At 38.5% G+C, this 26762-nt stretch overlaps 1 protein-coding gene across 4 annotated transcripts in view; it reads right to left on the reverse strand.

Moving 5' to 3' along the window:
- Nucleotides 1-26762, reverse strand: part of INPP5A (inositol polyphosphate-5-phosphatase A) — a 426365-nt gene that overhangs the window by 53892 nt on the left and 345711 nt on the right. For all 4 annotated transcript variants that reach the window (XM_084635262.1, XM_084635265.1, XM_084635263.1 and 1 more), the window contains exons 10-11: nucleotides 2957-3052; nucleotides 2308-2382 (exon numbers count right to left, since the gene is read on the reverse strand). In XM_084635262.1, coding sequence (XP_084491388.1) covers nucleotides 2308-2382; nucleotides 2957-3052 — 171 coding nt within the window. The remainder of the gene's footprint in view (nucleotides 1-2307; nucleotides 2383-2956; nucleotides 3053-26762) is intronic.

Here is a 26762-nt window from a genome sequence, read left to right on the forward strand (position 1 = left end):
TGATATAATATTGTTTATGCCTATCATTCTAAAACTGGCAAATCCAAATGTACAGCTAAGGTCTGTGGCTGACTTTTCCACATGTAATAGCGCAAAGCCAGGAATGTTGGACCAGATTGTAGATCCTGCTCCAGTGGTGCAGAGGCCATGAAACTGGCTTAATGAGCCAGCTGAGGATTTCCCCCACACTGTGAGCCCTCTGCTATTTGGGTGTGTTGAGAGCATAACTAGAAAGGGAGAGTGGCCGGAACACCACAGAACTCTAATAATCCTCAGCTAGTGTCGTGTCCCCTGGAAGGCTCTTACTCGCTGGCACAAGTTAGAATAGCCCTGAGGCTTCTCAAACTTGTTCTTGGAGCTGAACTGGTCCCAGGCCAGCCTCTGGATCAGGAGGACATACAGGTATTGTACAGGAGAACTTGGCTGGATCTGAGGACCAATGTTTCTAAGCTCTTCTGTCTCAAAGATACTACTTGTAGATACCCACTTAAACTCACTATATTTAGGAAATTCATGTGACAATCAGAGCCAAGTTCAGCCTCGTATGACTCATGCATTCCATCCTTCCCATTATTTTCTTTGTAACTCTCACCACTGGAGCACGTAGGCACTGTAGCTCCATTGTAGTCAATGGAGTTATACCAGAGTTGAACTGGATCCTTGAAGTACATTACAATACTAAGGTAAATCTCACTTGATGTTCTATGATAATTTTGCATTAGTTAGAGATTTGACATGAATTTTCTCTTTTCTATCTTACTGCATACTTTAGTAAAGTTGCTATCTGCACTGATCTTTTTTAAACAGAATGATATAGAAAGGTCTTCACTTACTCATTGTACATGCCATTTTGTGGAGGAAACAGGGACAGTTGCTGAAGTTTGGAAAATATTAGACCTGTGATATTTCAGACTGGAAAACACAATATTTCTGCTGAACTGATAATTTGTATCTGTTTTAGATTTTTCATAAACATGATAACCATTTCTCCATCTATCTTAAGAATTCTTGTTGATTAAAGTGTAAAAAAGACGGAATAACTGTGTATGGACAATGATAAAGTAGGCTGTTTATAATAAATATTTGTCATGTCTTGTCACAACTGCACAAATTCCACTGTTACTGAAGAGACACCACACTGATAAAAAAGAGCTCAGAAAATCAATGGATCTTGAGCTAAAGCAGTTGCTAAACACACAGAAAACATCTTTATCCAACAGCCATAGTGCTGTGAAAATTCCCAAGCCTTGCATCGGTATAGCTAAGGAAAATTTAATCTTCCCAAATACTCATCAGGGCACTCCATCCTGCAGACCTGACAGCCCCACTTATAATTAATTATACAATTTCGATGGGAATATCGACTAAACAAAGCTATAAATCATAGAAAAAGTCAATAGGCATGGACACATTCAATCATGTCCCGACCAATGATTACTACTCTTAAAATACAATAATTATTTTCAGGAGCCAGCTTGAATTAAATTTCTGTCAGGCTGGTACAAGACCGCTGGTTGATGAAGGATGCGATGGATTTTTTTGGTTGAATTCGGCATAGGAACATTTATCCTTTTAGATAGGTAGTTTGTTTTTAGTGATCATGGTGCTGCGTGTTTAACTAGACCATGAAGATTAGATTATCTCCAATGGCTCATTATATCGTTTATCTTTTTCCTTCCATGCTTGATCTGGAAGATTTCCTGCTTCTCGGTGCATGAACGAAATGGCAGCTGATTTTGAAATGTAATATGTTAGAGTATGACATCTGCATATGAGTTTGCATACAAGTATGTGTGTATGGGCATGTGGTTCACGTATGTGAAATTGTCAAAACTGTCATTTGAAATGCCACTGGTATATTATGAATTTCAATAAAGAGGAGTAACTTTGTTCAGCAGATAAAGCTGTACTGAAAGAAGAATAAAATTATAAACTTTCAAGGTGATATTAAAAAATTAAGAGAAATAAAACAGATAAATTGTAGAGGGACAAGTTTTCATTTCTCTTGTGTATCTATCAAATGGAATTGGAAATGGGACAGTGAATTTTTAGTGAGACAATATAAAGAAAGGCTGTGTCAAAGCATAGATTGGAACAAATGTTTCAAAATGAGAAAAATATTGGTGTGTGAAGATAGTCAATATCAATATCATAGTAATATATTTAGACCAAAAAAAGGGTAACTTACCCATGGTTTTTTGAGCCATTTGTCCAAGTTGGTCTCATTTCCAATCTCATATGCACACCGTAAATGTAGATATGTAAAAAACTACTTATTTTTAAAATGTTGCATAGCCACAAACTTACCGCAGTGCCATTGTTGTCTCTAAAAACATCTTGATTAAAATAGTCGAAGAGCTTCTTTTCTAACTGTAACATAACCTGAGAAAGTAAAGCAGAAAAAAAAAAATCAGGGAAGAACTTCTGGCCCAAGTGGTCATATGAGTTGGGCAGTCAGTCAGTCACTCTCAACTATATAACTTCAGCCCTTTAAAAAAAATCAAGTAAATTTCTAGATCTCTAAATCTCTCTCCTTATCAGTCAGCCCATTTGGTTCACTGGCAAACAGCTAACAAGATTAGATAAACAGTTCTAAAGCGTGTGGACATCTATATTCTCCCCCTAAATGATGATGCATAAGTCTAATTTTTGCAGGGCTACGTAAAGTGCCTCTCAGAAAAGAATACACTCTTCCAAAAACTCACTTTCATCATAAATCATACAATAATTCACACCTAAGAGCCCAATCTTGCAAGATGATGCTCATCACCCTAAAGGATCAGGTGCTAAGTTATCTTAGCCTACATTTTGTAACTAAATTTTTGGAGCTAAATTCTTCCCTGATAAGTCACTTCCAGAAATTACAGTCAGAGATAAATTTTGCCTTTGATGTTTGCAAAGCTGAAAAGGAGATGTTCAACAATCTTCTCTGATATGTCTGTATTCGGTTACATACCTTTCGGTCATTATCAGATTCACGGAATATTAGCTTGACTACTTCATTGGTGTCAGCTGCCCGGATAGTCTGCATTGTAGCCTTTGTACAAAGGGTCTAATAAAAAAGAAAGCAAGAGAGAGATGATTTTATCAGAAAGATGAACCTCCATTTTGTAGCCTTTGCAATCAATAAACATTAAGGCCTTGATCCAATGCTCAGTGAAAAGTGTGTTTTTGCTGAAGGTCAATTTTAAATACAAAACACTATTAATTTAATGTATTTCCATTCACTAAAAATCTAACTAATGAGCTACATTAATGTTCTGACACAAACTGACAAAACCAAGAAAATTCTTTCTTAAAGCAAATATTAACTTCTTAACTCACTGTACTGTATATTTTTACTTTAAAAGGTTTGACTGTATTACGTGATCCCGCCTCACACATTACTTGTGACCACCCTCAACAGACATTCCTGCTAGTCCAGCAGCCCCCAAATTTTATTTCTTCACATACCACTTCCTTAAAAAATTGTAAAGTGAACTGATGGAACTTCAAGCTCAAGTACCACCAGTAATACATGTAGCAATTTAGGAACCCCGACAATCGATTGTAAAAGTTTCATGCTCAAATGTGGTTTCAATCTATAAACATAAACAAAACTTTTATAACTTTGCAATTAGCTGCAGGGGCTAAGTCTGCTGGGGAAACAAATCCTCTTGTATGTCCAACCTTCTCAACAAGTGACGGCACTGTACTCCTAAATATTTTGCGGGTCTCAGGGCTTCAGGACAGAATATATTGTAATTAAACACTTATCTAGGTTCAAAAGTATGAATTCCAGACAGAGTGTCAGGTTTGTCTTTGATTTCTCTTCCATTTGTCTGGTTATAGACTAGCTTTAATGTTATAGAATATTTTGTATTAATTAGCTTTAGGATGCCTATTGTGAAAGGGACTTCTCTGTTGCATTCAATTACAGATGGAAATCTGGAGGATTCAGCAAAACACTTAAAAATATGCTTAAATTTAAGCATATGCTTAAGCCCTACTGAAGTTAAGCAAATGGGCAAGTGCTTTGATAAACTGGACAGACTGCTGAATTTGGGCCCAGATATGATGCAGGTTTAGGAGAGCTGATGGGAAATGTCTTCTTGCATAGAGATTTATTTTGTTAGGGTTTCCTAAGTGAATAGTGCACAAGACAGGAATTAAAGAAAGAACAAAGAAGGTGGGGATTTACTTGCAGTGCATTTTTATTCTTTTTCATGCTGGCCAGAAAACTTGTTTTGGTTTTGCATAATATTTAATAATAAAATAAATATTTTATGCTTCTATAGTTACTAAGGCTCCTATATCTGCGGCTCTAAAAGCATTTTACAATCCTCAGTGAATGTATTCTCATAATACCCCTGTGAGTTGCAAATGTATCATTATCCCATTTTACAGATAGGGAAACTGAAGCTAAGACCAAATTCAGATGTGGCATAACATCTATTTAAGCCATATAGGAATCTGATATATACAGGATTTCACCAATATCAGAACAGAATTTGCTTCTTATTATCTTGGCCAAAGTCACCTGGAAAGTCTCTAGCAGAGTCTGAAATAGAATCCAATTTGTCTTTAGCCACAAAACCATCCATTCCATTTATTGTTTTACTTTTTGCTTCTTTCCTTCCTGAAAAAATACAAGTGTTGGACTTATTTTAGAAATGCACTGTGTATCAGAAAGACTGTAATGGGATTTTTAAAAAAACACTTATTCATTTATTTTTAAGAAGATGAGAACATCTGCAGTGACTGCTCTTCTCAACAAATGTACTTCCTAACAAAAATAACCGAACACATACTTGAATACCCAAAGATTTATTTATTTATTTTTACTCTTTATATAGCACTTAGCACAACAAGGCCATGATCTTTGACTTGAGCCCTTACGTGCTACCATAATACTGATAAATAATAACAACAACAAGCCATAAAATTTCATTTTTAAAGGATGATGACTTCTGAGTGAATCACAAGAAAAATACAACACAAACAAATCTGATCTTTCTCTTCAGGCCTATGGACTTAAACATTGCTAATTGATTTCCTCTTCTCATTTAGCTAAAAATATTTCCTCCTCAACTTCTTCCTCTGGATATTAATTTTTCACCCTTCATAAATATTACTACACTAAATTATAAATCCCTGGCAAGAGGGACTCATAATGCAAATTCTGGCACAATCATTATCTAGAGCACTACAAACACTGCTGCTGGAATGCTTGAAAAACAAAAATCTCACTAGAGGAAAAAAATCTGTGCTTATAGTAACACAAAACACCCTTCGAAAATGGTGTTTGTGTTCACAATTTTTCAGACCATTTTTGTTCAGTGGATCAGGCTTCTGAGAACACAGGGAAAAAGTTATAACTAAACTGGCAAAGGTCATGATGAGAGGACGGTGAAAGAGTGGCATGCCAAATCCTTCGGGGAGCTGCAGTTTTGATTTCATTAAATTTTTTAACATAGACCTAATCACTTTTTCCACACATCACCACAATTTACCTTAGATCGCATTTTGTCTCTTTTGACAAGTAATTAACATTTTGCCATCTGTGTCTGTATGCAGTTACCAATGAGGTAATCCAACAGTGAGCCATTCCCAAAGTGCACTCCCTCTGATACCAGCCATTGAAATTCAGAGCACAGATTAGCTAATCGGGTCAAGCCCAAAAAAATAGCCCTTTGGACTCATGTGTCACAAATCAGTCTGGTCGCCTTTAAACAGCGCACCAGATTAGAACAAGCACCCGAACAAACCAAAGCGGAAAACCTGCCGCTCTCTAAAGCTGGTTTCTAAAGCCCTAACAAATCGCTCCATCTTTCACTCATTTAAACTTTCCAAATGAGGGTCAATATGGTCCCCTAGCATCCAAATGCTAATGCGCTTAAGTGCGCTTAAGCAGCTTTCCAGAGTGAATGGGCCAAAGAAGGGCTCAAAAAGACAAGGCAGAGTTACTGTCACTGTCAAAAAGTCATTGTAGCCACCCCCAAAGTGGTTGCAATTCAAGAAATTCATGATTTCTGTCTCTTAAAGGCATCTGCTTGAGAACATTTTTTTCTGAGCTGCTTTATCTCACAACTTCAGGCTGCTTTAAAAGAATAAAAATCTGATCGACTCTTGAGAACCAATAAAGAGAAAGGACCCACATACCTTATTGCTTTCAAATTTCACACACACAAAAAGTTACCTTATTCGCAAACAAAAAGTGATTGGGCAAAGGTTCATTTCTTATACAAGCTGGAACATTCCTTTTTCCCTCTCCTTTCAATTTCTACAAAGTCGTAGTCACCCAAGCAGAAAACTTTCAGGAACATGTGCCTTTTTAGCCAAGTCTACTTATGAAGGGATTTTTTGTTGTGGTTAAAAAAAATCAAAATGCTATGAAAACATGCTGTTCTTTTCAATGTTCTAAGGTTCTTTAAAGGCATCTTTTTAGATGATGGGAAACCAGATCGCAAAAAGCCTCTATCAAGTTTTCTTCTTTTTCTCCTTAATTTCAGGCACTTGTTCTTCTTTTGCAAGTTAAATATTGCTACAGTGCTTGCAGGAGAGTTGCCACTCAGTCTTCATCCTTTAGCTAGGATACAGACAGACCTTATTCCAATTTTACTTGGATTATCCACACAGGTAGACTCCTCTAGGTTCTTCAAAGTAAATTATATAAAAAATACTTGTGACATTCATCTATATAGAGTTGTAAAACACAGCTATAAAACTTTTCTGATGCAATCAATTTACTCAGAACTTACTGTATTTTACTATTGTGCAAAGTTATAAACTTACTTCTGTATGCCAGTGCTCTGCAGTCTTCAGGATAAGACTTTTCATTTGCAGAATAAATACAACCTTTAACATTCTTCTGCTTAACTTTATAATGCAATGCATTAAAATATTTTACAGTATTCTGCAGTGCTGAATAAAACTATTCTGTCAGCAACAGACACACATATGCATATTGAAACATGGCAACCCTTCACTGAACATACAGAAAATACCATAAACCAGTATATCGTAGCATTCTTTCCTTATTCGTGTAAGCCTCTGCTGAAAACTGCAATATTGTTTTCTCATTCGTTTTACAAATCTATTGTCTGGTCACCTTCTAGAGTTCTATGTCAAACTCTGATATGTGATTTGTGTCTTTTATTGCATGCCTGTACTTACTTAAATTAAAAAGATTTTGAAAAAATGCGTGTGTCCAACACATATGGATTCAACCTTCCCTATTATCTCTGCCTAAGAATCTAAATATGTGAATTACTTTTCCCATGTGATTTAAATAATTTTCTTAGGAAACTTTGTTTTATTACTTATTAATTCTTCTAAAATAAAATAATTGGAACATTTCCAGTGTCTCGTTATAACGAAAAAGTTCCAGCAACAACTGTAACTATAATTCACAATAAGTCTCAGTAATTTCCAAGGAACCTTCATGGGTTTAGCAAAAGTGTTTCTTTTTAGAAGTAGCAAGGCACAGAAGAGAAAAAGGGCTAAGACACTGAACCAAATAACATACCAGTAACCAAATAATCTTTTAAGATGCTAAATTTTATTTCAGTTAAATCTCTTGTAGATTTTGACAGGATGTAAGAGAGAGATACATGGCTCATCTCAATTAGGAAACAAATACTTTTAGCCACTTTTCCTGAAACAGCTCTTGAAAAAAAATCTGTCTGACACTTATTGAATTAGGACAACCGAATGCTTTTTTATTATCATAGGAGGCAAATTGTATTTGAAACAATTTGAGAGCTAGAGGACTTGCTACTTCAGGAGTGCAAAAACATCTGTCTTGTTCAGGCTCTTTCTTATCTCTGAAGGTCTGATTCTGATCTCACTTATATCGGTGTACATCAAGAATAACTTCACTGAACTCAGTGGAGTAAAAGAGATCAGATTCAAACGCTGAATGTTTATTGGAGAAAGCCAGAGTCTGATCTAGCCTTTTCTATTAGTCAGTGACACACAATTAAGACTTTTGGATAGGCATTCATGTTTAATCAACATTTTAGCATTTTTATTTTTGTACACATACCATTCTAAAGAAATTTAGGGTTAACCTTTCACTGTGGTACATAGATATTCAGCCACATAACTTTTCTGAACATTTATGGAAGTTGCAGCACTAAATGCCCTATGCAAGGCAATGAAAATACACCCTAAAGAATATACACGTATTTTCAGCTGGACAAAGTGTCCTTGATTCAGGCTAATCTCAACCAGTGTGGGAGACTGAGGGGTCGGGGGAAAATAGAAACACCATGAACATTTCAGAGATATGATTAGGTCTAAAATAATCACAAGGAAAAAATAAATCAAATTTTCTAGATTCCAGGGGCTAAAATTCAGCAGTGACATAAATGATGGCCTACTCTGACAGAAAATAAATATGTATGGGCATGGCACAAAGTAGTTTAACTTGTCCAGTTTGGGCATTCAGTAAGCATGCAAAATTACTATCAGACTAATTTTATAATCTATGAGGACTATATTCAGCCCTAGCATAAGCAGGTGCAGCAGCATCCACAGAAGACTTGGGGATGGTGTGGAGTAAGCTAAAGCAAAGGCTTGCTTTATTTTACACCATCCTGTTAGTTGCTTTTCTGTTACATCACCTTCTGTCCCCTCAGTATGTAAGGTATTCCTGGTTTGTACATTTTCTGATGCCAAACCAGTGCAAATAACACTGTGCTGCCACTTACACCAATTTTATGACCGATTTACCTCACGGTGCAACTTACAGGACCTTTGATGTCACCACTGAAGTCCTGGCCTACAGACTTCCATGGGATGTGTCGTAGTGTCTCATAGGGCCTGCTAGTGTATCTGAAGCTTTTAGAGGTTTATTTCAATTTTAAAGTATCTCTCTGAGCAGCGCCAGTGATGGTAGCTTTTATGCTAAAAATACCCCTTTAAATCTAAATTTAAACTTTGATAATCTCAAACATGTCCGCTGAGGAGACTTTCTTGGTGCCAGACTAGCAGGATTCCTCTCCATTTCTTTCTGTGGATCTCATCGAGGCCCAGCTGAGATGACTGGGCTGCATGCTCGGATATGGACTTGCCCCTTACTCCAATACAACTCTTCATATCACACTCTGTTTCAAACCTATTTGAACATTCTCTTCTCAAGAACCTTTTAGATCACTGTTAATAGTACATCATTAAATATGCCCTTGGTTCTTTCCGGATAAATAGGAAGATGAGGTCTTTTCCCCAAGGAACCTGCAACAAACACACTACAGCAGGCCTGGCCACCGCTTCCCGTAGCTCCCACTGGCTGGGAACGGTGAACCGCGGCCGCTGGGAGCTGCAGGCGGCCATGCAAATGGAAACGAACGGTCTGGCGGCCCGCCAGCAGATTAACCCGATGGGCCGCATGTGGCTCATGGCCCACGGGTTGCCCACCACTGCACTACTGCATGGACAAGGAAGGTGTGGGGAAGGCAGGCAACATGACAGCAAAGTAATTAACACCTGTCTTGATACTTCTAAGGATTTCTGTTTTGTTCATTACATTTTAAGTGTACATTGTGATGTGAGTTGAGTGACATGAGAGGAGGTGTGAGGACAGGACTGGAGAGTTATTGCTAGAAGACACTTCATATGTGCACAGTACCCATTCGTGGCATTGCCAAATAGTGTTAAAGACAGCTTTGATATGTGAACTCCTACAACTTAAAGAAAAAGTTAAATGAACTAAACTTACAGATTCAGTACGAGAGAGCATTTAGAAGAAAGCCCTTAAACTTAACCACATAAATAGGACAATTCAATAGCCATAGTCAGAGGTGACATAGTTGGGGGATAAGCACTGACATCTACAGCCGACTTGTGGGGGGTCAGGATCAAGCAACCTTCCATCCCAAAAGAAAAGCAGGAATTGGGTAAGACACAGGATAGGTACCTACAAACTCATTTCCTTTCCTCTCACCCAGCCTGCAGAGCAAGCAGGGCAGGGATCGACATGTTCTTCTAAAGACAAAGCAAAGCAGAAGGGACTGAGGCGGACACACTAACTATGTGTTGTGTCTGTGTGTTATATATAAAGACACACACACACAGAATGTTTTCATTAGAAGCTATCCCTTTTTCCTTTTGTGTGTTTTTTTTTTTAAAACACACTCTCACACACTGGCCCCAAGAATAACAGTTTGAACCTGAAGTTTTGTGTGGCTTTGAAGTTAGGCCACAAAACTATAAGGAAATTGTCAGGTTGGAAATGTTGCACTAGCTACTTTTAATCACAAGGGGAGGGATGTAGGACAATGTAAAACACGTTTTATTTTTGTTTGTTGTTTACTCTAGCATTAAGATAGCACTTTTCATCTGCTGACCGGAACAAGCTTCACATCACAAAGGAGAGAGAGTCCGTAGCAGTGCCAGGAATTGCACTTCTCTCTCCTGAGTCACAGCCCTATGCTCTGTCTACTGGACAACACTGCTTCCTCTTGAATTAATGAATTTTTAATAAACAGTGAACTGAATAGAAAGAAGCACATTATATCCACTTTTCTGTCCATATAAAGTTTTCTGAATTGCCAACACACTACGCAACTTTCACTGTGTTAAGAATTATCACTGGCTAATTTTCCAGCTGACTTCTCCAAATAACTTGAACATTAAGTTAACCCTAAAAACTTTACTGCTGTTCTTTTCTGTCTGACATTTCAGCGGCATTCGATTTTGGAATAAGCATTTTTCAATTACAGCTATATAACTGAACTTGGAATTGGAGATATAGTTGTAGCTCCCCATCTTACAATTTAGTTTAGGTCTCTGAAATATTTGGCTTGGGCTTGGTGAGAAAGCAAGTCCTTTTCCAGAAGAGGCCACACAAATAGCTTCCCTTGATCGTTGGATAACACAATATATGAAGGAACTGAAAACTTTCAAAGATCAACAGAAATGCAGAAAGCTTGAAGGAGAAACACTTGCGAAATTAAAACCTGTATCTGATCAGAGACTTGTGGAAAAAGATCACTGATGCCCGCACAGTTATAGACAATTGATATCCTATCTAAAGCGTGTGGGGAAACTAAAGAATTTTTATACATTTTAACAACCAGGTTATGAGTTTGGATAAAGTTAACATTCTGTAAAAATTGCAGGCAAGTAATTTTGTCTTGTTTGTATATGGAACCAATATGCACCTGTGCATTATCCCCAAAACAGCTGTGTTTTCAAATTATTTTAGCATTCATACAATTACATCATCCCTTCTTATTTAAGGAAAAAAGCGAATGTCATAAACTACTGTATTTATTAGTTTGCAGTTGGTAGCTGTTTAGGAGTTTATTCTGTGGTTACTAGACCTGTAGACCATTTTCATGTCTAAACTGATGCACATTTTGGTGTTAACAGCTTGTATTTTAAAATGTATATCTAATTAAAGCCGTTCCTGAAAGCAGTTGCATGAGGACATCTCATATGAGTAAGGACTTGCAGATCAGCCCCACAGTGAGCAGTTCTCTTTACAACATAAGCTGAGCTGGCATTTAGGATTCTGATGTTATAAGCTGCTTTTTGGCATTCTATGTAATAAATGGCTCCAGTTTTGTTTTTTCATTTATCTTGGGGCCCATTTGAGAAAGGTGTAAACTAGTGGTCTAAGTATGGCACAGGGAGCCAGGAACTGCTAAATTCATCCTAATTCTTACACATTCGCCCTCTCTGACCGTGGATACATTACAGAGATCTGCCTCTGTTTTCTCATCTGAAAAATATGGATAATACCTGCTCAAAAAGATAGTAAAAAGATTAAGTAATGTTTGCATTAACTACTGTTAAGTGAATGTTTGCAAAGTACTAAGGATATGGAAAGTATTACACACATGGTATGGATTAAGATACTCGTAACTTCCTCAGTGAAGTCCAAAATGAAGTTACTACTGAGCTCCTCCAACTACACCTTCCTGATGAGCCTTATAAAGATTAGCTCCTCCTCTCCCCCACTAATCTGACTTACCACTACAGAAGTTTTAGCAGTAATTATGAACAATTAGAAGCATTCCTGTTGCAATTAATAAAATGTGTGTAAGTGCTTTCCTGAATTGGCGCTGCAGTCAGCTGGAGGAAGGGATTTCCTACTAGAAGCCCTAAGGCAGATAAGCACCTATACCTAAAATGGGAATTAGCACAAGGGAAATTAAGTTTATTTACTATAAATAAAAGTAAATAAATGGATAGGACACCTTTTCAAAGGTTGGCATGGCACACCAGGTGTTTTTGCTCTTCAGCATCAGAAAGTGTGCCAAACAATATGATCTGGCAGGTTTTAGGCAGCAAAGTACTCAATTTCCCTGTTTGTACAAGTAAAAACAAACATCATAGCCTAAATTTACTCCTGGGACAACCTCACGGATCTCAGTGGAGTCACACCCAGGTAATACTGTCACTTCACATTATGTGAGACGTCAACTTTTTTGGTTCATCTCTGTTCCGAAATATAACAGATAAGAGTAAAAAGATATCTGTGTGTTCATCTGTACATTTGAAGAGACTAGTCAAAAAGAGCTCTTAGCCTGACTATAGATCTGTGCTTGTATAATTCCACGATCCTAACTACTTTATTAATCTTATTACAAATTTACCACAACTTCAGATGTCAAGTAGCACCTGAAGAGTGAGGCTAATCCCAGTGACATATGAACAGCAGGACATGACATTTTCCAAACCTATTAGCATCAGCAGAAATGCTTTATCAAACAAAATGATCCACCCCCGCAAGCAGAAAATAAATTTCTTGGATATAGCTTGTGATATGTGGTATGCTCAGGACAAATGGGTTTATTTTCTGTCTCGTTACATGAGCTTCATAATTTCTGTCATCCACCTATATTATTTACTACACTGATACTAGCACTAGCTTAGATATTCTGCATATTCCAATGAAATATTTTTCTCTCAACTGTAGCAACATTTATCATCCTTGTAACTAAAGGTATTTATTTATTTACAAAAAAACTGACAAGGTTGTTTGGCAGAAAGAAATTTTTTTACTTCTAATTGTTTGTCAAAAATATGGTTTTTCGGGGACTACATATACACTGCTAGTTAGTGCACTAAACCATCTACTTCTGGACCCTGCGTTCAAATTATGCCCAGGTCACAAGTGCTAATGGCAGAGCTTTGTGGAATTTAGGGGTTTGGGAGCCTTACTATTTTTGTGTTAGCCAAATAATTTTTTGAGGAGTTTAAACTTACATTTTTCAGAAAAGATTCAAATGGGGAAAAAGGGGGATTTCTATCTTAAAAGGAAGCTGGTGCTATGTGAGATTCGGAATAAAAAGAGAGAATGACCCAAAAAGCTAATCTGGCAAAGTAGGTATCCTAATGTACTTGTTACATGTGCTGTATTTATTTTTGCATTAACATTCCCCACCCCTGTTCTTCTTAATCTAGTTTCCCTGAATTTCTTTTTCATTCTGGCCAATCTCCACTCCAGTTCTCACAGGATTTCCTCTCTTCTCCTTCCTTGCCATTCATTCTTTTATTCCATTTTTAAAATAGTGCGTGGAATATGAACCCAATAACCTATGAATTCAAGTCATGCTTTCCAGCCAATGATGTCAGAGTAATTCAGAATAAGAAAACATGAGCTTGCTCATCCTTAGTCATTGGTGATATCATCTTAATGCCCAATTATTAGCATTATAAAAGCTGCCACACAATTTGGTATAATAGCGTACTCCACTCAAGAAAGGTTCAGAACTAAGTGTAGCATTATTGCAGGTCAACACCAAGGGACGTTGCTGGAGCTGTGTTTAGATCCTTGCTAAGCAAGTTAAACCGAATTCCATCCAGTGCTGAATTCCTAACTTTCATGAGGACTAAACACATTTTTTTAAAAAAGTATTTTGGAATAAAAGGAATGAAAAGCACCATTTTTAAACAAAATGTAGGCCATATTGGGTATGACAGGTATTTACAAATAAAATGCTGCACAGACTAGAGGGGAGCAAACCATGGAAAAAGAAGCTGTGGGGAAAGAGGGACAACATGGAGCGGGAAAGGAGGTTAGGCAGGATGTTTTCCCTATTGACTCTTCTACACCATCTTTAAGTAGCTTTGTTCCCTCCCTCAGAGGACTTCAGTCCATGTAGGAATGAAGGATTTGTAAATGGTGCTTAGAGCAATATTAGATATCCCTCCATGGTCTCTGGGCTCCATCAAGAGCTCTGTCATTGGCCAGGAGTATGGCAATACAGCCACTGAGCCCACCATGCTGCCATGGGCGAGCAGAGGTAGACAGAGAGAGGAATTTGGAGGAAGAGTATCTTCACACCATCTGACAGGAATACAGTGGGGTTTAACTCAACAATGAATGCAGCTCCCCAGCTTAAACAGCAACATCAGACATTGCACGGCACTGCTGCCAGAAGATGGAATGATGAGGCACAAATGCAGCTCACATACTCCTGTTAATCTTTTTTGATCAGTGTTCTCTCCCATGCTAACTGATATGGGAGGGGAACACGGGGCTCAAGTAGGACAAGAAACCAAAAAGCATATTTTTCAGAATTTGTTAAATGCAGATTAAAAACATTTCACTCATGCAAAACAGGACTCAAACACTGTGAGGTATGTGACCTAGGTGCACACAGAGAGCTGGAACAACAACAAAAAAATCATGGTTATAGATAGGGGAATTAATACAGCTTGAAATGCGTTAATGCAACATAATGTTAACATTAACAGCTGGGGACTAGTTGCTGAAGTGCTATTCTGCCTCTATATCTTTAAGTGCTGCTAAATTCATTTGTCACTTGATCGAAAGCCAACAGGCTACAAATCTCCAAGTACCTCTTGTGCTGAATAGTGACAGGAGTATTCTGTTTCACCATAAGAAAACATTTGTGTGCTTCTCTGTTCGAAGTCATACATGCCATTTTAACTCATCTGCCTCCCCATTCTCTCCAGACCAGGAGGACAAATTGCTCACTGTGGCTCCCTTTCAGAGGCAGCACAGAGCGCAAAGAATCATGACTGAGCAGAAACACAAGGAACAGGCACATAAAAATTCATCACTTTGGCCTCTTGACCTCTTGCCACTGGGTTTGGCACACCCTGTCTCAAAAACTAGCACCAGGGGAGAACTAAGCAGACTGGCTGAGTGAAATTACTGACAAAAAATATCTTGGACACAGGAAAACCCCACCAGATGCTTCATTGTCTTTGCAGAGAAGTGGTGCTGAAAAAGGGGGTGATCTACCACATGGCATATTGGGTGGAATAAGTAGTGTCATTGTTTCAGAGCAGCTCTGTCACTTTACTGACTGCAATACAAAGAGGTGTAAAGCAAGATTTAATCCTGACTTTTTAGTCAGCAGATTAAAACCAATCATGCCAGATGTCCACAAGCCTGTTTAACATACAGAAAGCTTCTTCATACTCTACAAGAAGTGAAAGCTGTAATAACTTCTGTAGTTCCTCAAGAGAGGTCTTTTTCACTTATTTTTAGTAATGGATTTTAAGATGCACAATTAATTTTTACTGTAGCTTTTTCTCTTTTCCTTTTCAAGATGAAACAAAACAAAGCAAACTCTTGCACCCCAGAAAGTCAGGCAGGTATGTCAAAGAGAACTGCTGGCACAGAAATTCGACAGCCTCAGAAAGAATTCACACTTATCAGAAAAAGGCAAATTGGTTGCAGAAAAAAACTGTCAACAAATAAATAAGCATTCTGAGTAGAGGTTGAAATGCCCCCCCCCGCAAGCTCTTGATATAATGATTAATGCATGTTTATCAGTATACAAATTAATAAAGAAATAGAGCCTGATATTAGCCTGAAATTGATTATGTAATCGCATGCCTACTTTGCGTGCACGCAGAGCTAGATGGGCACCTATCTAGTCACATGTGCAAGTACATCCTCCAGCTTGAGGGTGCACTAAGAAGGCATGTAATTGTACACATCAAATTTTGGCCTGAAAATTAGATGCATATTATCTGCCATTACTCTACTGGCAGCCTTTTGTTAAATGAGTACATGTAATGTTCATAAAATACAATGAAAACCTATCACAGACTAAGACAATGGCATTCAGCCCAATCCTACAGTCCTTAGGCAAAATCCCAGGAAGTACTACAGGACTTTATGTACTTTGATATGGCATGACATATGTGCATATATTTGTGCGTCCAGTTCCTAGCACAATGGGGCCCTGCTCCCTGACTGGGGCCTCTAAACACTACCACAATATTAAACAATAAATACCAATAAATAATATCCTTATTAAAAATGTATTCACCTAATTGCTATATATTTAATGTCACCTACTGTGCAGTGTTTTATTATAAATCTCGTTTTTCTGTTCACAGACAGGGTCTTGTGTGAAAATATATCATACAGGTTCTTAGTCCAGGAAACTATTTTACTTAAAAAACAGTTCAACTTTTTTCACTTGAACATGTACAAAATAATCTATACACAGGTGCACCCCTATTTTGAATCCTTTTTTGCATTTCTATTACCAAAACATTGCTTTATAAAAAAAATTAAATGGCATGTCTAGGTTACTCGGCTAAAATCCAGATTATGACCTCTCAGTGTTTTTTTAAAAAGTGTGAAGAGCTGACTTAACATTTGAAAAGGAGCTACTGAAAAAAATTAACTCCTTAGAATTAAGTTCCAATGCTAGACTGCTCAATACAATTCACATCATTCTAGTAGCGTGGAATCATTGCTATAGTAAGATAATGACTGTCTCTGCATTCCTGATCCATCAGTTGCCTATGAAAAACAAAAGTGAGTTATATATCATGATTGTTTTGTTGTCATGAATTTGTACATACCTCATCACTAGAGCCCAAAGCAGCACCTGCTGTCTCACAGACTTAACACAGAACCAACTGAATGCATTTTCTTAATTCTGTATCTATTCAATACCTAAATGAACACAGTTATTCTGTCTGATGCCTGAATCTTCTTGGATGATGCTTTAGTAACACTGACATTAATCAGTGGACAGTGGGAATTTTGCTATTGACATGTTTGATACCTTCTTTTTACTCTGTTAAAGATGTAGCTGTGAGAGAACAAGGTATTAAACTCTAGCCAATGTTGGCCACATTGTGCAACTGCAATTGGCTTTTTTCAAATGCATTAATTTAAAATTCTTTGAAAGTAAGGTGCCATATTAAGAATTCAAAAGAAACAAAGGATAAATGTTCAAAGTAGCACACAGGGGGCCTGACGCCCAGCTCATGTTTTTACACTATCTCATCAACATCGTTAACCATAATTGGAGTTTCAAGCATAGCACCATGTGCCCTGCTTTGAAAATGTATTTCATTAAGTTAATTAAGCTGCACTGTCCCTTGCCCGTTCACCATTACCTTCTGTTTTGGAGATCTTGCTTAGTACAGTATTGGATACTCCACACCTGTCACTAGCATCGTGTGCTAATGTTTCTACCATGTTCAGAGTATGGTGATGGTTGAAAGGTCTAGCACTTGTGTCATAAATATAAAGGGAAGGGTAAACCCCTTTGAAATCCCTCCTGGCCAGGGGAAAGCTCCTCTCACCTGTAAAGGGTTAAGAAGCTAAAGGTAACCTCGCTGGCACCTGACCAAAATGACCAATGAGGAGACAAGATACTTTCAAAAGCTGGGAGGAGGGAGAGAAACAAAGGGTCTGTGTGTCTGTCTATATGCTGGTTTTTCTGCCGGGGATAGACCAGGAATGGAGTCTTAGAACTTTTAGTAAGTAATCTAGCTAGGTACATGTTAGATTATGATTTCTTTAAATGGCTGAGAAAAGAATTGTGCTGAATAGAATAACTATTTCTGTCTGTGTATCTTTTTTGTAACTTAAGGTTTTGCCTGGAGGGGTTCTCTATGTTTTTGAATCTAATTACCCTGTAAGATATCTACCATCCTGGTTTTACAGGGGGGATTTCTTTATTTCTATTTACTTCTATTTTTATTAAAAGTCTTCTTGTAAGAAACTGAATGCTTTTTCATTGTTCTCAGATCCAAGGGTTTGGGTCTGTGGTCACCTATGCAAATTGGTGAGGCTTTTTATCCAACATTTCCCAGGAAAGGGGGGGTGCAAGTGTTGAGAGGATTGTTCATTGTTCTTAAGATCCAAGGGTCTGGGTCTGTAGTCACCTAGGCAAATTGGTGAGGCTTTTTACCAAACCTTGTCCAGGAAGTGGGGTGCAAGGTTTTGGGAAGTATTTTGGGGGGAAGGACGCATCCAAACAGCTCTTCCCCAGTAACCAGTATTAGTTTGGTGGTGGTAGCGGCCAGTCCAAGGACAACGGGTGAAATATTTTGTACCTTGGGGAAGTTTTGACCTAAGCTGGTAAAGATAAGTTTAGGAGGTTTTTCATGCAGGTCCCCACATCTGTACCCTAGAGTTCAGAGTGGGGGAGGAACCTTGACAACTTGTTTTAAATCTTTTGTTGCTTCATTCTCACACTGAAAAGATATGGGCAAACGCAACAATTAAGATGATGGTATCTTTTTTTCTAAAACTCCAACTGGCTGTTTTAAATAAATACAAGAGGAAAAAGACAACTGAACAGAAATCTGCTTAAGAGGTCCTAGAGACTTCTGCTAGTTATAAACTTTCTACAACACTGATGATTTTTCACTTTGGAATTTGCACAGCTTTAAAATAATAATTCTGCTTTCTATTTCTGAACTACTTCAAGCAATAGTCTTGTGGGTGGGCTTCAAGATACATTTTACCAATTTTTCATGCCCATCCCTCTAAATGTGACCCTGCTCCGGAGCTTTTATCTCTCTGACAACTTCACGCAGGAAAACATGCAGCCCCTCTGATAGCATGAAATCGGAAACAATGGCTTGTGGAAACAAAAGGGGGGTAGAGAGGCAGGATACAGGCTGGGTCCTGCCTGATTTTAGCCACAAACAGATGTTCGTAAGACCTGATTCTTGAACAAGCTGAAAGGAAAGGCTTGTAAAAGAAATGGACCTTAAAAACAATGCATTGAAGAGTTTTAAATAAAAGAGCAGGGGAAGCAATATGGCTTTCAATGATAAATCTCTGCAACGAAAACCAAACTGGCGTCATGAATTTCAATGACACTTTTTTCAATGAAATCTGAAGTTCATTTCAGAATCTGAAGATAGTTTACAAATCTGGTATCCCATTAAAATATGTTGCAATAATTTTTAGTTTCTTGGTATTCAGTCACTCCCCCTTTCTGATGCACCTTCATTTATTGAAATCCTCAATGTAGTTCAGAAATAGGAGCTAATGCTGTTATTTTAAAAGCTGCTTTAAGCTCAACCAAAAGGATATGCTTAGAGAACCTTGATTGGAAGATATCTTACACTAGCCATTGGGTAGAATTACGCTGAATCTCCTCTTTTCATGTGCATTATTGTAGATTGAAAAAGACCCAAGTAAAGAATCCATGAAGCGCTATCACAAATCAAACCACAGTTTCTGTTTCACAAAAGGCGATATGCACCATTTACAAATGGAACAAAGTGTAGAATCACTTCTGAGTGAAGTTTCTCCTTTTGTGATTAAAACTCTCTTCCTCTTTCTCGAAGAGTCTGCCATCCTAAAGGGCCTGTGCTATGCTCCAATGCACAAAATACATGTATTCATTAAAGAAGAAAAACTGAAAAATTTGGCACAAAGGCGGGTGCATAACTTAAATCCTGCTCAGAGTAGCCCTCACTTGAACTCCGCACATTTGCATAGGTTTTACCTATTGATTGTCTCCATCAGCAAAACACAAAAATAAATCCTCCATCCACTATTTATTGTAGCGTGTCAATCTGTTTTGTTTAACCGATATTTATCAGCAGTAATATGTGGTACATCTGTTACTTCAGGATACAGATCACCTTCTTGAAACATTATGCTCACCAACATGAGGACTTGGCGGGGGAAGTTTTATAAAAAAAAAAAACATGCCTGCTTCAGAAGGCACTTTCTTCTGACTGTTTATCAAGTCTAAACAAATTCATAGACTGACTGAGTTTAAGGCTAGAAGGGACCATTAGCTCCTATAGTCTGTCCTCCTGTACATACCATTATATGTCACCCAGTTACCCCTGTATTGAGCCCAATAACTTGTGCTTGACTAAAGCATAACTTCAGTTTAGCTAAATAATATAATTGATTTGAAGACATAGGATATGGAGAATCTGCCATTTCCCCTGGTAGTTTGTTCCAGCGGTTAATCACCCTGACTGTTAAAAAATTGGTGCCAAATTTCTAATTTGAATTTGTTTGACTTCAGCTTCCAGTCACTGATGTGGAAACAATGAGAAACACATGCCAGAGCATGGTTAAATAAGGAGGCCACAACTTTATTAAAAACTATTAGCCAATGAGAAAATACCCTCTGAACTACTTGTTGGAACCATTCCAGTGTAGAATTTAACTTGGTGCCAAAGGCTCTGGGTTTTACAAAGCTGAGGAGGAGTATGAGGATGGGTACCTCCAGGACTGCCCAGACACCCTGACAGAAAGTCAAAGTCCCAACCCATTCGCCTCATCCAAACCGGAGGTAGGGAGATGAGATGTGGGAGCCCTATACTGTTCGAGACCTGGAACCATGTCTGTCACCACACAATGCAGTGCTCGGAATTTTTTAGCATGCTTTTTAAAATATGGACACCAGAACTGGACGCAGTGTTCCAACACTGTTCTCACCAATGCATATACAGATGTAAAAATCATCTCTCTATGCTTACTCACTACTCACATTTATACATCCAAGGATCACATTAGCCTGTTTTTTCCACCCTGAGCATTGCACTGAGAGTTCATATTCTGTTGCTTTTCCACTATGACCCCTAAATCCTTTTCAGAATCACTGCTTTCCAGGATACAGTGACCCGTGCTGCAGATATGATCTGCATTCCTTGTTCCTAGCTGTTTTAAAAGATGTTGTGTTTGAATGGGCCCAGCTCATCAAGTGATCCAGATTGCTCTGTATGAGTGCCCAGTCCTCATCATTACCATTCTGTCAATCTTTGTGTCATCACAAATTTATGAGCAATAATTTTATATTTACTTCCAAATCATTGATGAAAATGTTGAATAATGTCAGGCCTAATACTAATCCTTGAGGAACCCAACTATGGACATCCCCATTCGATGATGATTCCCCAAGGAGGACTACTTTTTGAGATCTGCCTGATAACCCAGTGCTTAATCCGTTTACTGCATGCTCTACCAATATCATATAGTGCCCATTTTTAAAATCAGTATGTAGTGTGTCACTGAGTCAAACACCTTACAAAAGTAAATTACATCTACATGGTTACTTTTATCAATCAAACTTGCAATCTCATTAAAAAATGAAATCAGGTTGTTTGACAAGACCTGTTTTCCATAAAATCATTTGACAGCCATGAATTATATTCCCACCTTTAAAATCTTTATAAGTTAAATTCCATCAGCTTTTCTATTATTCTGCCTGGGACTGATGTCAGGCTAACTGGTCCTCCTACTTGCCCTTTTTGAATATTGGCACAACAACATTAGCACTCTTCCAGTCATCTTGAATTTCCCTCATATGCCAAGATTTGTTAACAATTAATATTAGCAGGCCAGAGATCTTCTCAGCCAGTTCTTTTAGGACTTTTGGATGCAAGTTATCCAGGCCTGTTGACTTAAAAATATTTCTCCCAAGTAGACGTGGTTTAACATTCTCCTCAGTTACTACTGAACTGGAAAGTACTTCATCATCCTCATATAATACCAGTACCTCATCCTATCAAACATCCATATTCTTCAATTTTTAAAGCCTTTTTGTTCATGTAAAACTCATGAAAGGCCTATCTAATTCCTCTCTACCAGGCAGAGCTCCCATAATGCTTTGACCGTAACCATCTCAGGGAGCAAAGATGAAATTCACTTCACATGCATAAAGACACAAGTGACTAAAGCGCTCATGGGACTTGGGAACCTATGTGTCATTGTAGTCAAGTATCTGGGGAACCTAAGTCACATTGTAGTAGTTGATATAGTCAGCTAATAATGACACGCCACCTATATCCTCTTGTTATTTGCCCATGGGTTCAAAGGTCCCACTTTTTGCATTAATTTTTGGAAATCTAGGTGAAAGAAGGGCGGCTCCCACCAGGAGTCCCCTCCAGCATGATAGACACACCTGCCTCAGTTTCCCTTCTTCAGATTCCCCAGTAATAGTACAAAGCCTATGATCAAGTATAAATATAGCCCTTGTGGGGTTCATTTATTACAAAAGTCCCCCTACCATAGTCTAAAATTTCCCCAGCATAGTCCAAACAGCATATGCACCATACAGCCCCGGCATCCCTCACCACGCCCCAGCTCTCCAGCGCAGCCCCGGCATCCCTCACCATGCCCCAGCTCTCCAGCACATCCCCAGTGTCCCTCACCACTCGCCAGCGCTCCAGTGCAGCCCCGGCATCCCTCACCACGCCCCAGCTCTCCAGTGCAGCCCCGGCATCCCTCACCATGCCCCAGCTCTCCAGCACATCCCCAGTGTCCCTCACCACTCGCCAGCGCTCCAGTGCAGCCCCGGCATCCCTCACCACGCCCCAGCTCTCCAGCGCAGCCCCGGCATCCCTCACCATGCCCCAGCTCTCCAGTGCAACCCCACTGTTCCTCGCTGAGCCCTGGCTCTCCAGTGCAGTCTTTTCCTGTTCTCGTACAAGGACAGACATCCCAGCCCTTTCAACTGGAATGTACTCTTCTCAGCAGGAATCCCCACAGCATCTCTCCTGGGAACAACCTGGCCAGGATAGCTCGCCCTGGCCCTCTCAGAATTCCCCTAGGTCCAGCTTTCCGGCCCTGGAGAGGTGAGTGGGTAAGCTCCTCCGCTGCTCCCCTGTCTTCAGCCATCTCTGGCCCTTGGCTCCAGCTTAGAGCCAGCAGGCAACTCCCTCTTGCTGCTCCTCCTGCCTCCAGCCTTCTCCTAGGAACCCTTTCTGCTTCCTTCCAGGACTCCTCCAGTTCCCTGGTCTCCAGTGCTCTCACCTTCTCTTCCTGGCTGAACTAGTCTCTGGGACCCCCTCTCACTGGGTTTCCTCCTGATCTTTTATAGCCCCTCAGTGCTGCCCCAACCTCTTAATTGCCAAATGGGAGAACCTGCTCTGGCACAGGGAACCTGGGCCTACTTTAGTTACTGTGGCTAGCCATGCTGTGACACTAGGGTAAAAAACAACAGCTTGGCCCTACAGAAGTGAATGGCAATACTCCCACTCAGGTCTACAGAGAGAGGATTTCATCCTGAGATTCTGATACTGAGGCATCAACTTATCCCACTGTGCTTAGATATTTTTGAAGCACATATAGCATGAAATATTAGACAATTGTTAGAGATCTCTACAATATCTAAGCACAACAGAGAGGCAGTCTTGATTTTGAATATTCTTGCTTTTGTGGTTTGTTATTTGTTTCTTAAACATAGTTACATTACTGTCCATTTTTTCTTTAAGAATAGGGCCTTTACTTAGTATTGATTTCCTAAAGACTTTGAAGTCACTGTCTTCATTATGTATATATTTTAAGGCAGTTCATGGAAAAGGTGGAGGTATTACTGAATTTAATCGATACAGAACACCAGACTGGCAATTATAATCTGGAAGTCATTTTACACAGATGTGTGCCAAAATGTAAATTAGCCAGTCTACAGAAAGGAAACAAAAATTTCCATCCCACTTTGGCAGGTTGTAATTTAGATGTCTGGTATGCTCCGGACCTATGGCTTGAGTAAGTTCAGTTGTTGTCATTCTTAAAAATATTTATTGCATAAGTTGACTTCACGCCAAAGCTAATGAAGATTATAATGCTTAATGCTGTCTTCTCTGATATTTGCACCACTTGTGCTAGACATTAGAAAGTGATTCCATACTAAACATTGGTACAGCGAGTAGATAATCTTTGATTGAGATACAAGAAGAGCCTCCCAGGATTTTTGTACTGTACAATGCTATATTAAGTCATATGCTCTGTAGTATTTATTGTAAATCTGAAAGTCTACAAAATAGTCCAAGCCTACTGTAGCATGTATACTGAGTACAGAGCTGGTTAGCCAATAGTGTATGTATCTTTCCATTGCAAGAAGATAAGATGACGGTAAAATTTGTTCTACAAACCAAGTCAGGTGTGTTGTCTTGAATAATGAAGAAAAAGGAATGTTGAAATTAATTTCAAAGTAGTTTCTGCTTTTAGTAATTTTTAAAGGTTAAAGATTTGAAAGCATCAGCATATGAACATTAGTTCCCAGGTGCCTTACGCTGGCATTATATTACTCTGAGTGAGACAGACTGCTCTTTGAACATTTAAGTTAGTTTAAAAAATTAATTCTCCTTTTGTATTTAGATTGTGTTGAAAAGACAATCAAAATTATAATTAAAATAATTCTTGTAGCAATTCAGCTTCTTATTTATTATAAAATTAATTAATGTTTGTGAAGGACTTTGAAAATTAAAAGTGCTATGGGAGGGATATTACTGATTTACCAAATTTTTGTTGAATAAGGATGTCTGTGTTTAGATCTGAGTGAACAATGGGAGAAATCATTTGTCAACGTTTCCTCTTTTGTGAGCCATTCTGATTCAGCTATGTTCACATACTTTTCTGTTTACTTTCAATGAAGATGTTTCCAGAACGTGAATTTTGGATGTTTTCACTTACTTACCATGCAACATTTCTTTTGTGAGTAAATTCAATTTGCTTTTGGCAGATGTAGTTCATAAAGGTGAAGGTATTCCATCAGAATAGAAAGCAATAAATACCACGTGGCATAGGTTACCAATCACACAGCTCCAAAAGTGAATTTAGAATACTGAATACTTAAATGACTGTTCACAATAACAATTCACGAACAATCTCTAGGCTGAAATTTATTTGCAACGGGTATTATAGCATATTCAAAAAATGAAAAGATTTATCCAAATTATGATCTGCTCTATGTTTAATAATCTGTGCAATGTAAAGATGTACTTACACAGGGAAATAAAAATTAATTCTAAGGCTCGGCTTCTCTTCACATGAAGAATAAGCATTTTAAAGAATTTAAATAACACATCAACATTAAAAACAAAAGTTCTTAAAGAAGTTGTCTGGATGGTCTGCCTGGTGACCTAATTGTTGAGCTGTGCACAATTTCATAGGAGTCCTCACAGGAGACCTTGATTACTGGTCTCATCTTTTGGGCCAGAAGGGGATGGAGTGTTGAACCTTACACAGCTGCGCAGCAATCCTTCTGGTACAACAAGGAGAACAATGGCAGTGATGGGCTCTGAAAAGAGTCCCGAAGGGGTACTTTGGTGGCTGTGACACACGGACCTTGTGAACAGAGAAAAGAAAATACAGTGATGGAAAAGAAAGGGAATCATGTGAAATTCCACTTCTATTAAAGTGGAAGTTAAATATTGTGCCTGTAGAATTATGGCGTCAGCATTACAGGACCACCATTTTGCTGAAAATATAGCAAAAACTAGAGAAGTGTTGTAATTTTCAAAGAAATATTAGATTGATATAAAAAAAGTAATCTGGAAGGTGGCATATTTGGGAACAAAAACAATTTCCTTAAAGGGTTAACCCATAATATGCATTTTTTAACTGTCTCCATGGGAGCAAGGTGATTTGAGTGTTATATGAAAGGAATTAGAATAATTATGATAGGAGGGCTGCACAGCAGGGGCAGCCCTTGTGCACTGCCAAGTGAAGAGACTGAAAAGGTGTCCGACTGCTCTGTAAGGGCACCACGGGGAAGGCTCCTTGTACACTCGCAAGCACAATTTGGCCTTTATCTTACACAAGCCTTGGCCCTGGCCCATCCCCCACATCTCCTTCCATGGTGGTGCAGTGGTGTACACAGAATATAGCACAACAGTGCACAAGTGGGACTCTTTGTATCATCTCACCTATCGTATGCAATAGAACTGCACCAATTCAGAATCTTATTGGGTCTTTGGAACTCTTGGGGTAGAAGATGGGACAGGATTTGCCACTAACAAAGTTAGAATAATGACAGAAACTTAAGTCACTTCACTCTAAATTGGTGTTTGTTGCTTTGTACTAGGAAGTGCTATATAAATGTTAACATTTATTTATGGTACTGGAAATAAAAGTTGAAAAACTGTTCGCCTGACTCCAGATGGCCAACTAGATTTTGAAACTGAGAAATGGATCTGTTGGTCTACTAATTCCTAGGGCTTGTGGCCCTCTAACAGAAACAAACAGTGGCCAGTAGAAATCAAGAGAACAATAAAAGCCAGTGGAAACCAGTAAAGGATCCTAATGGACTCCAATGGAATTTCTACTAGGGTAAATTACCTTGTACTTCTTCCCAGAGGAAGACACCATAAAATAACATGATCATTTTCAAGGATTTTATTGGCATACTCTTGAACGGCAAAGGGGAAAAAAAATCTATTATTGATTGATGAGAATAACACCAGACTGTATAGGTCAAAAATTGACTGACATCACTCTGGACAAGCACAACTGAGATACACAAAGAATCCATTGTGCCTTAAAGCTTATGGTACATTGCAATGCAGTAAATGAAAAGCCACTATTATGAGGAGATGTTTATGTCAGTAACTGAAACAAATCTTCTTTTTCCCTGAATAATACTGTCTTAAATTGTTAACTGTTGGTCACATAAACAACATGTGATAAAGAATTTATAATCTCCTTTCATAAGATTCATTTTTTAACCCAAGAATGGCTTAACATGTTAAATTACTGTATTATTTAATATTACTGAGCCACACTAGATTTCTGTAATAATTCTAAATCGTATTCTAACACAGCTCATATATAAGCCTTA

Source organism: Lepidochelys olivacea (assembly GCF_965140295.1).
Source record: "Lepidochelys olivacea isolate rLepOli2 genome assembly, chromosome: 7".
Classification (NCBI taxonomy): Eukaryota; Metazoa; Chordata; order Testudines; family Cheloniidae; genus Lepidochelys; species Lepidochelys olivacea.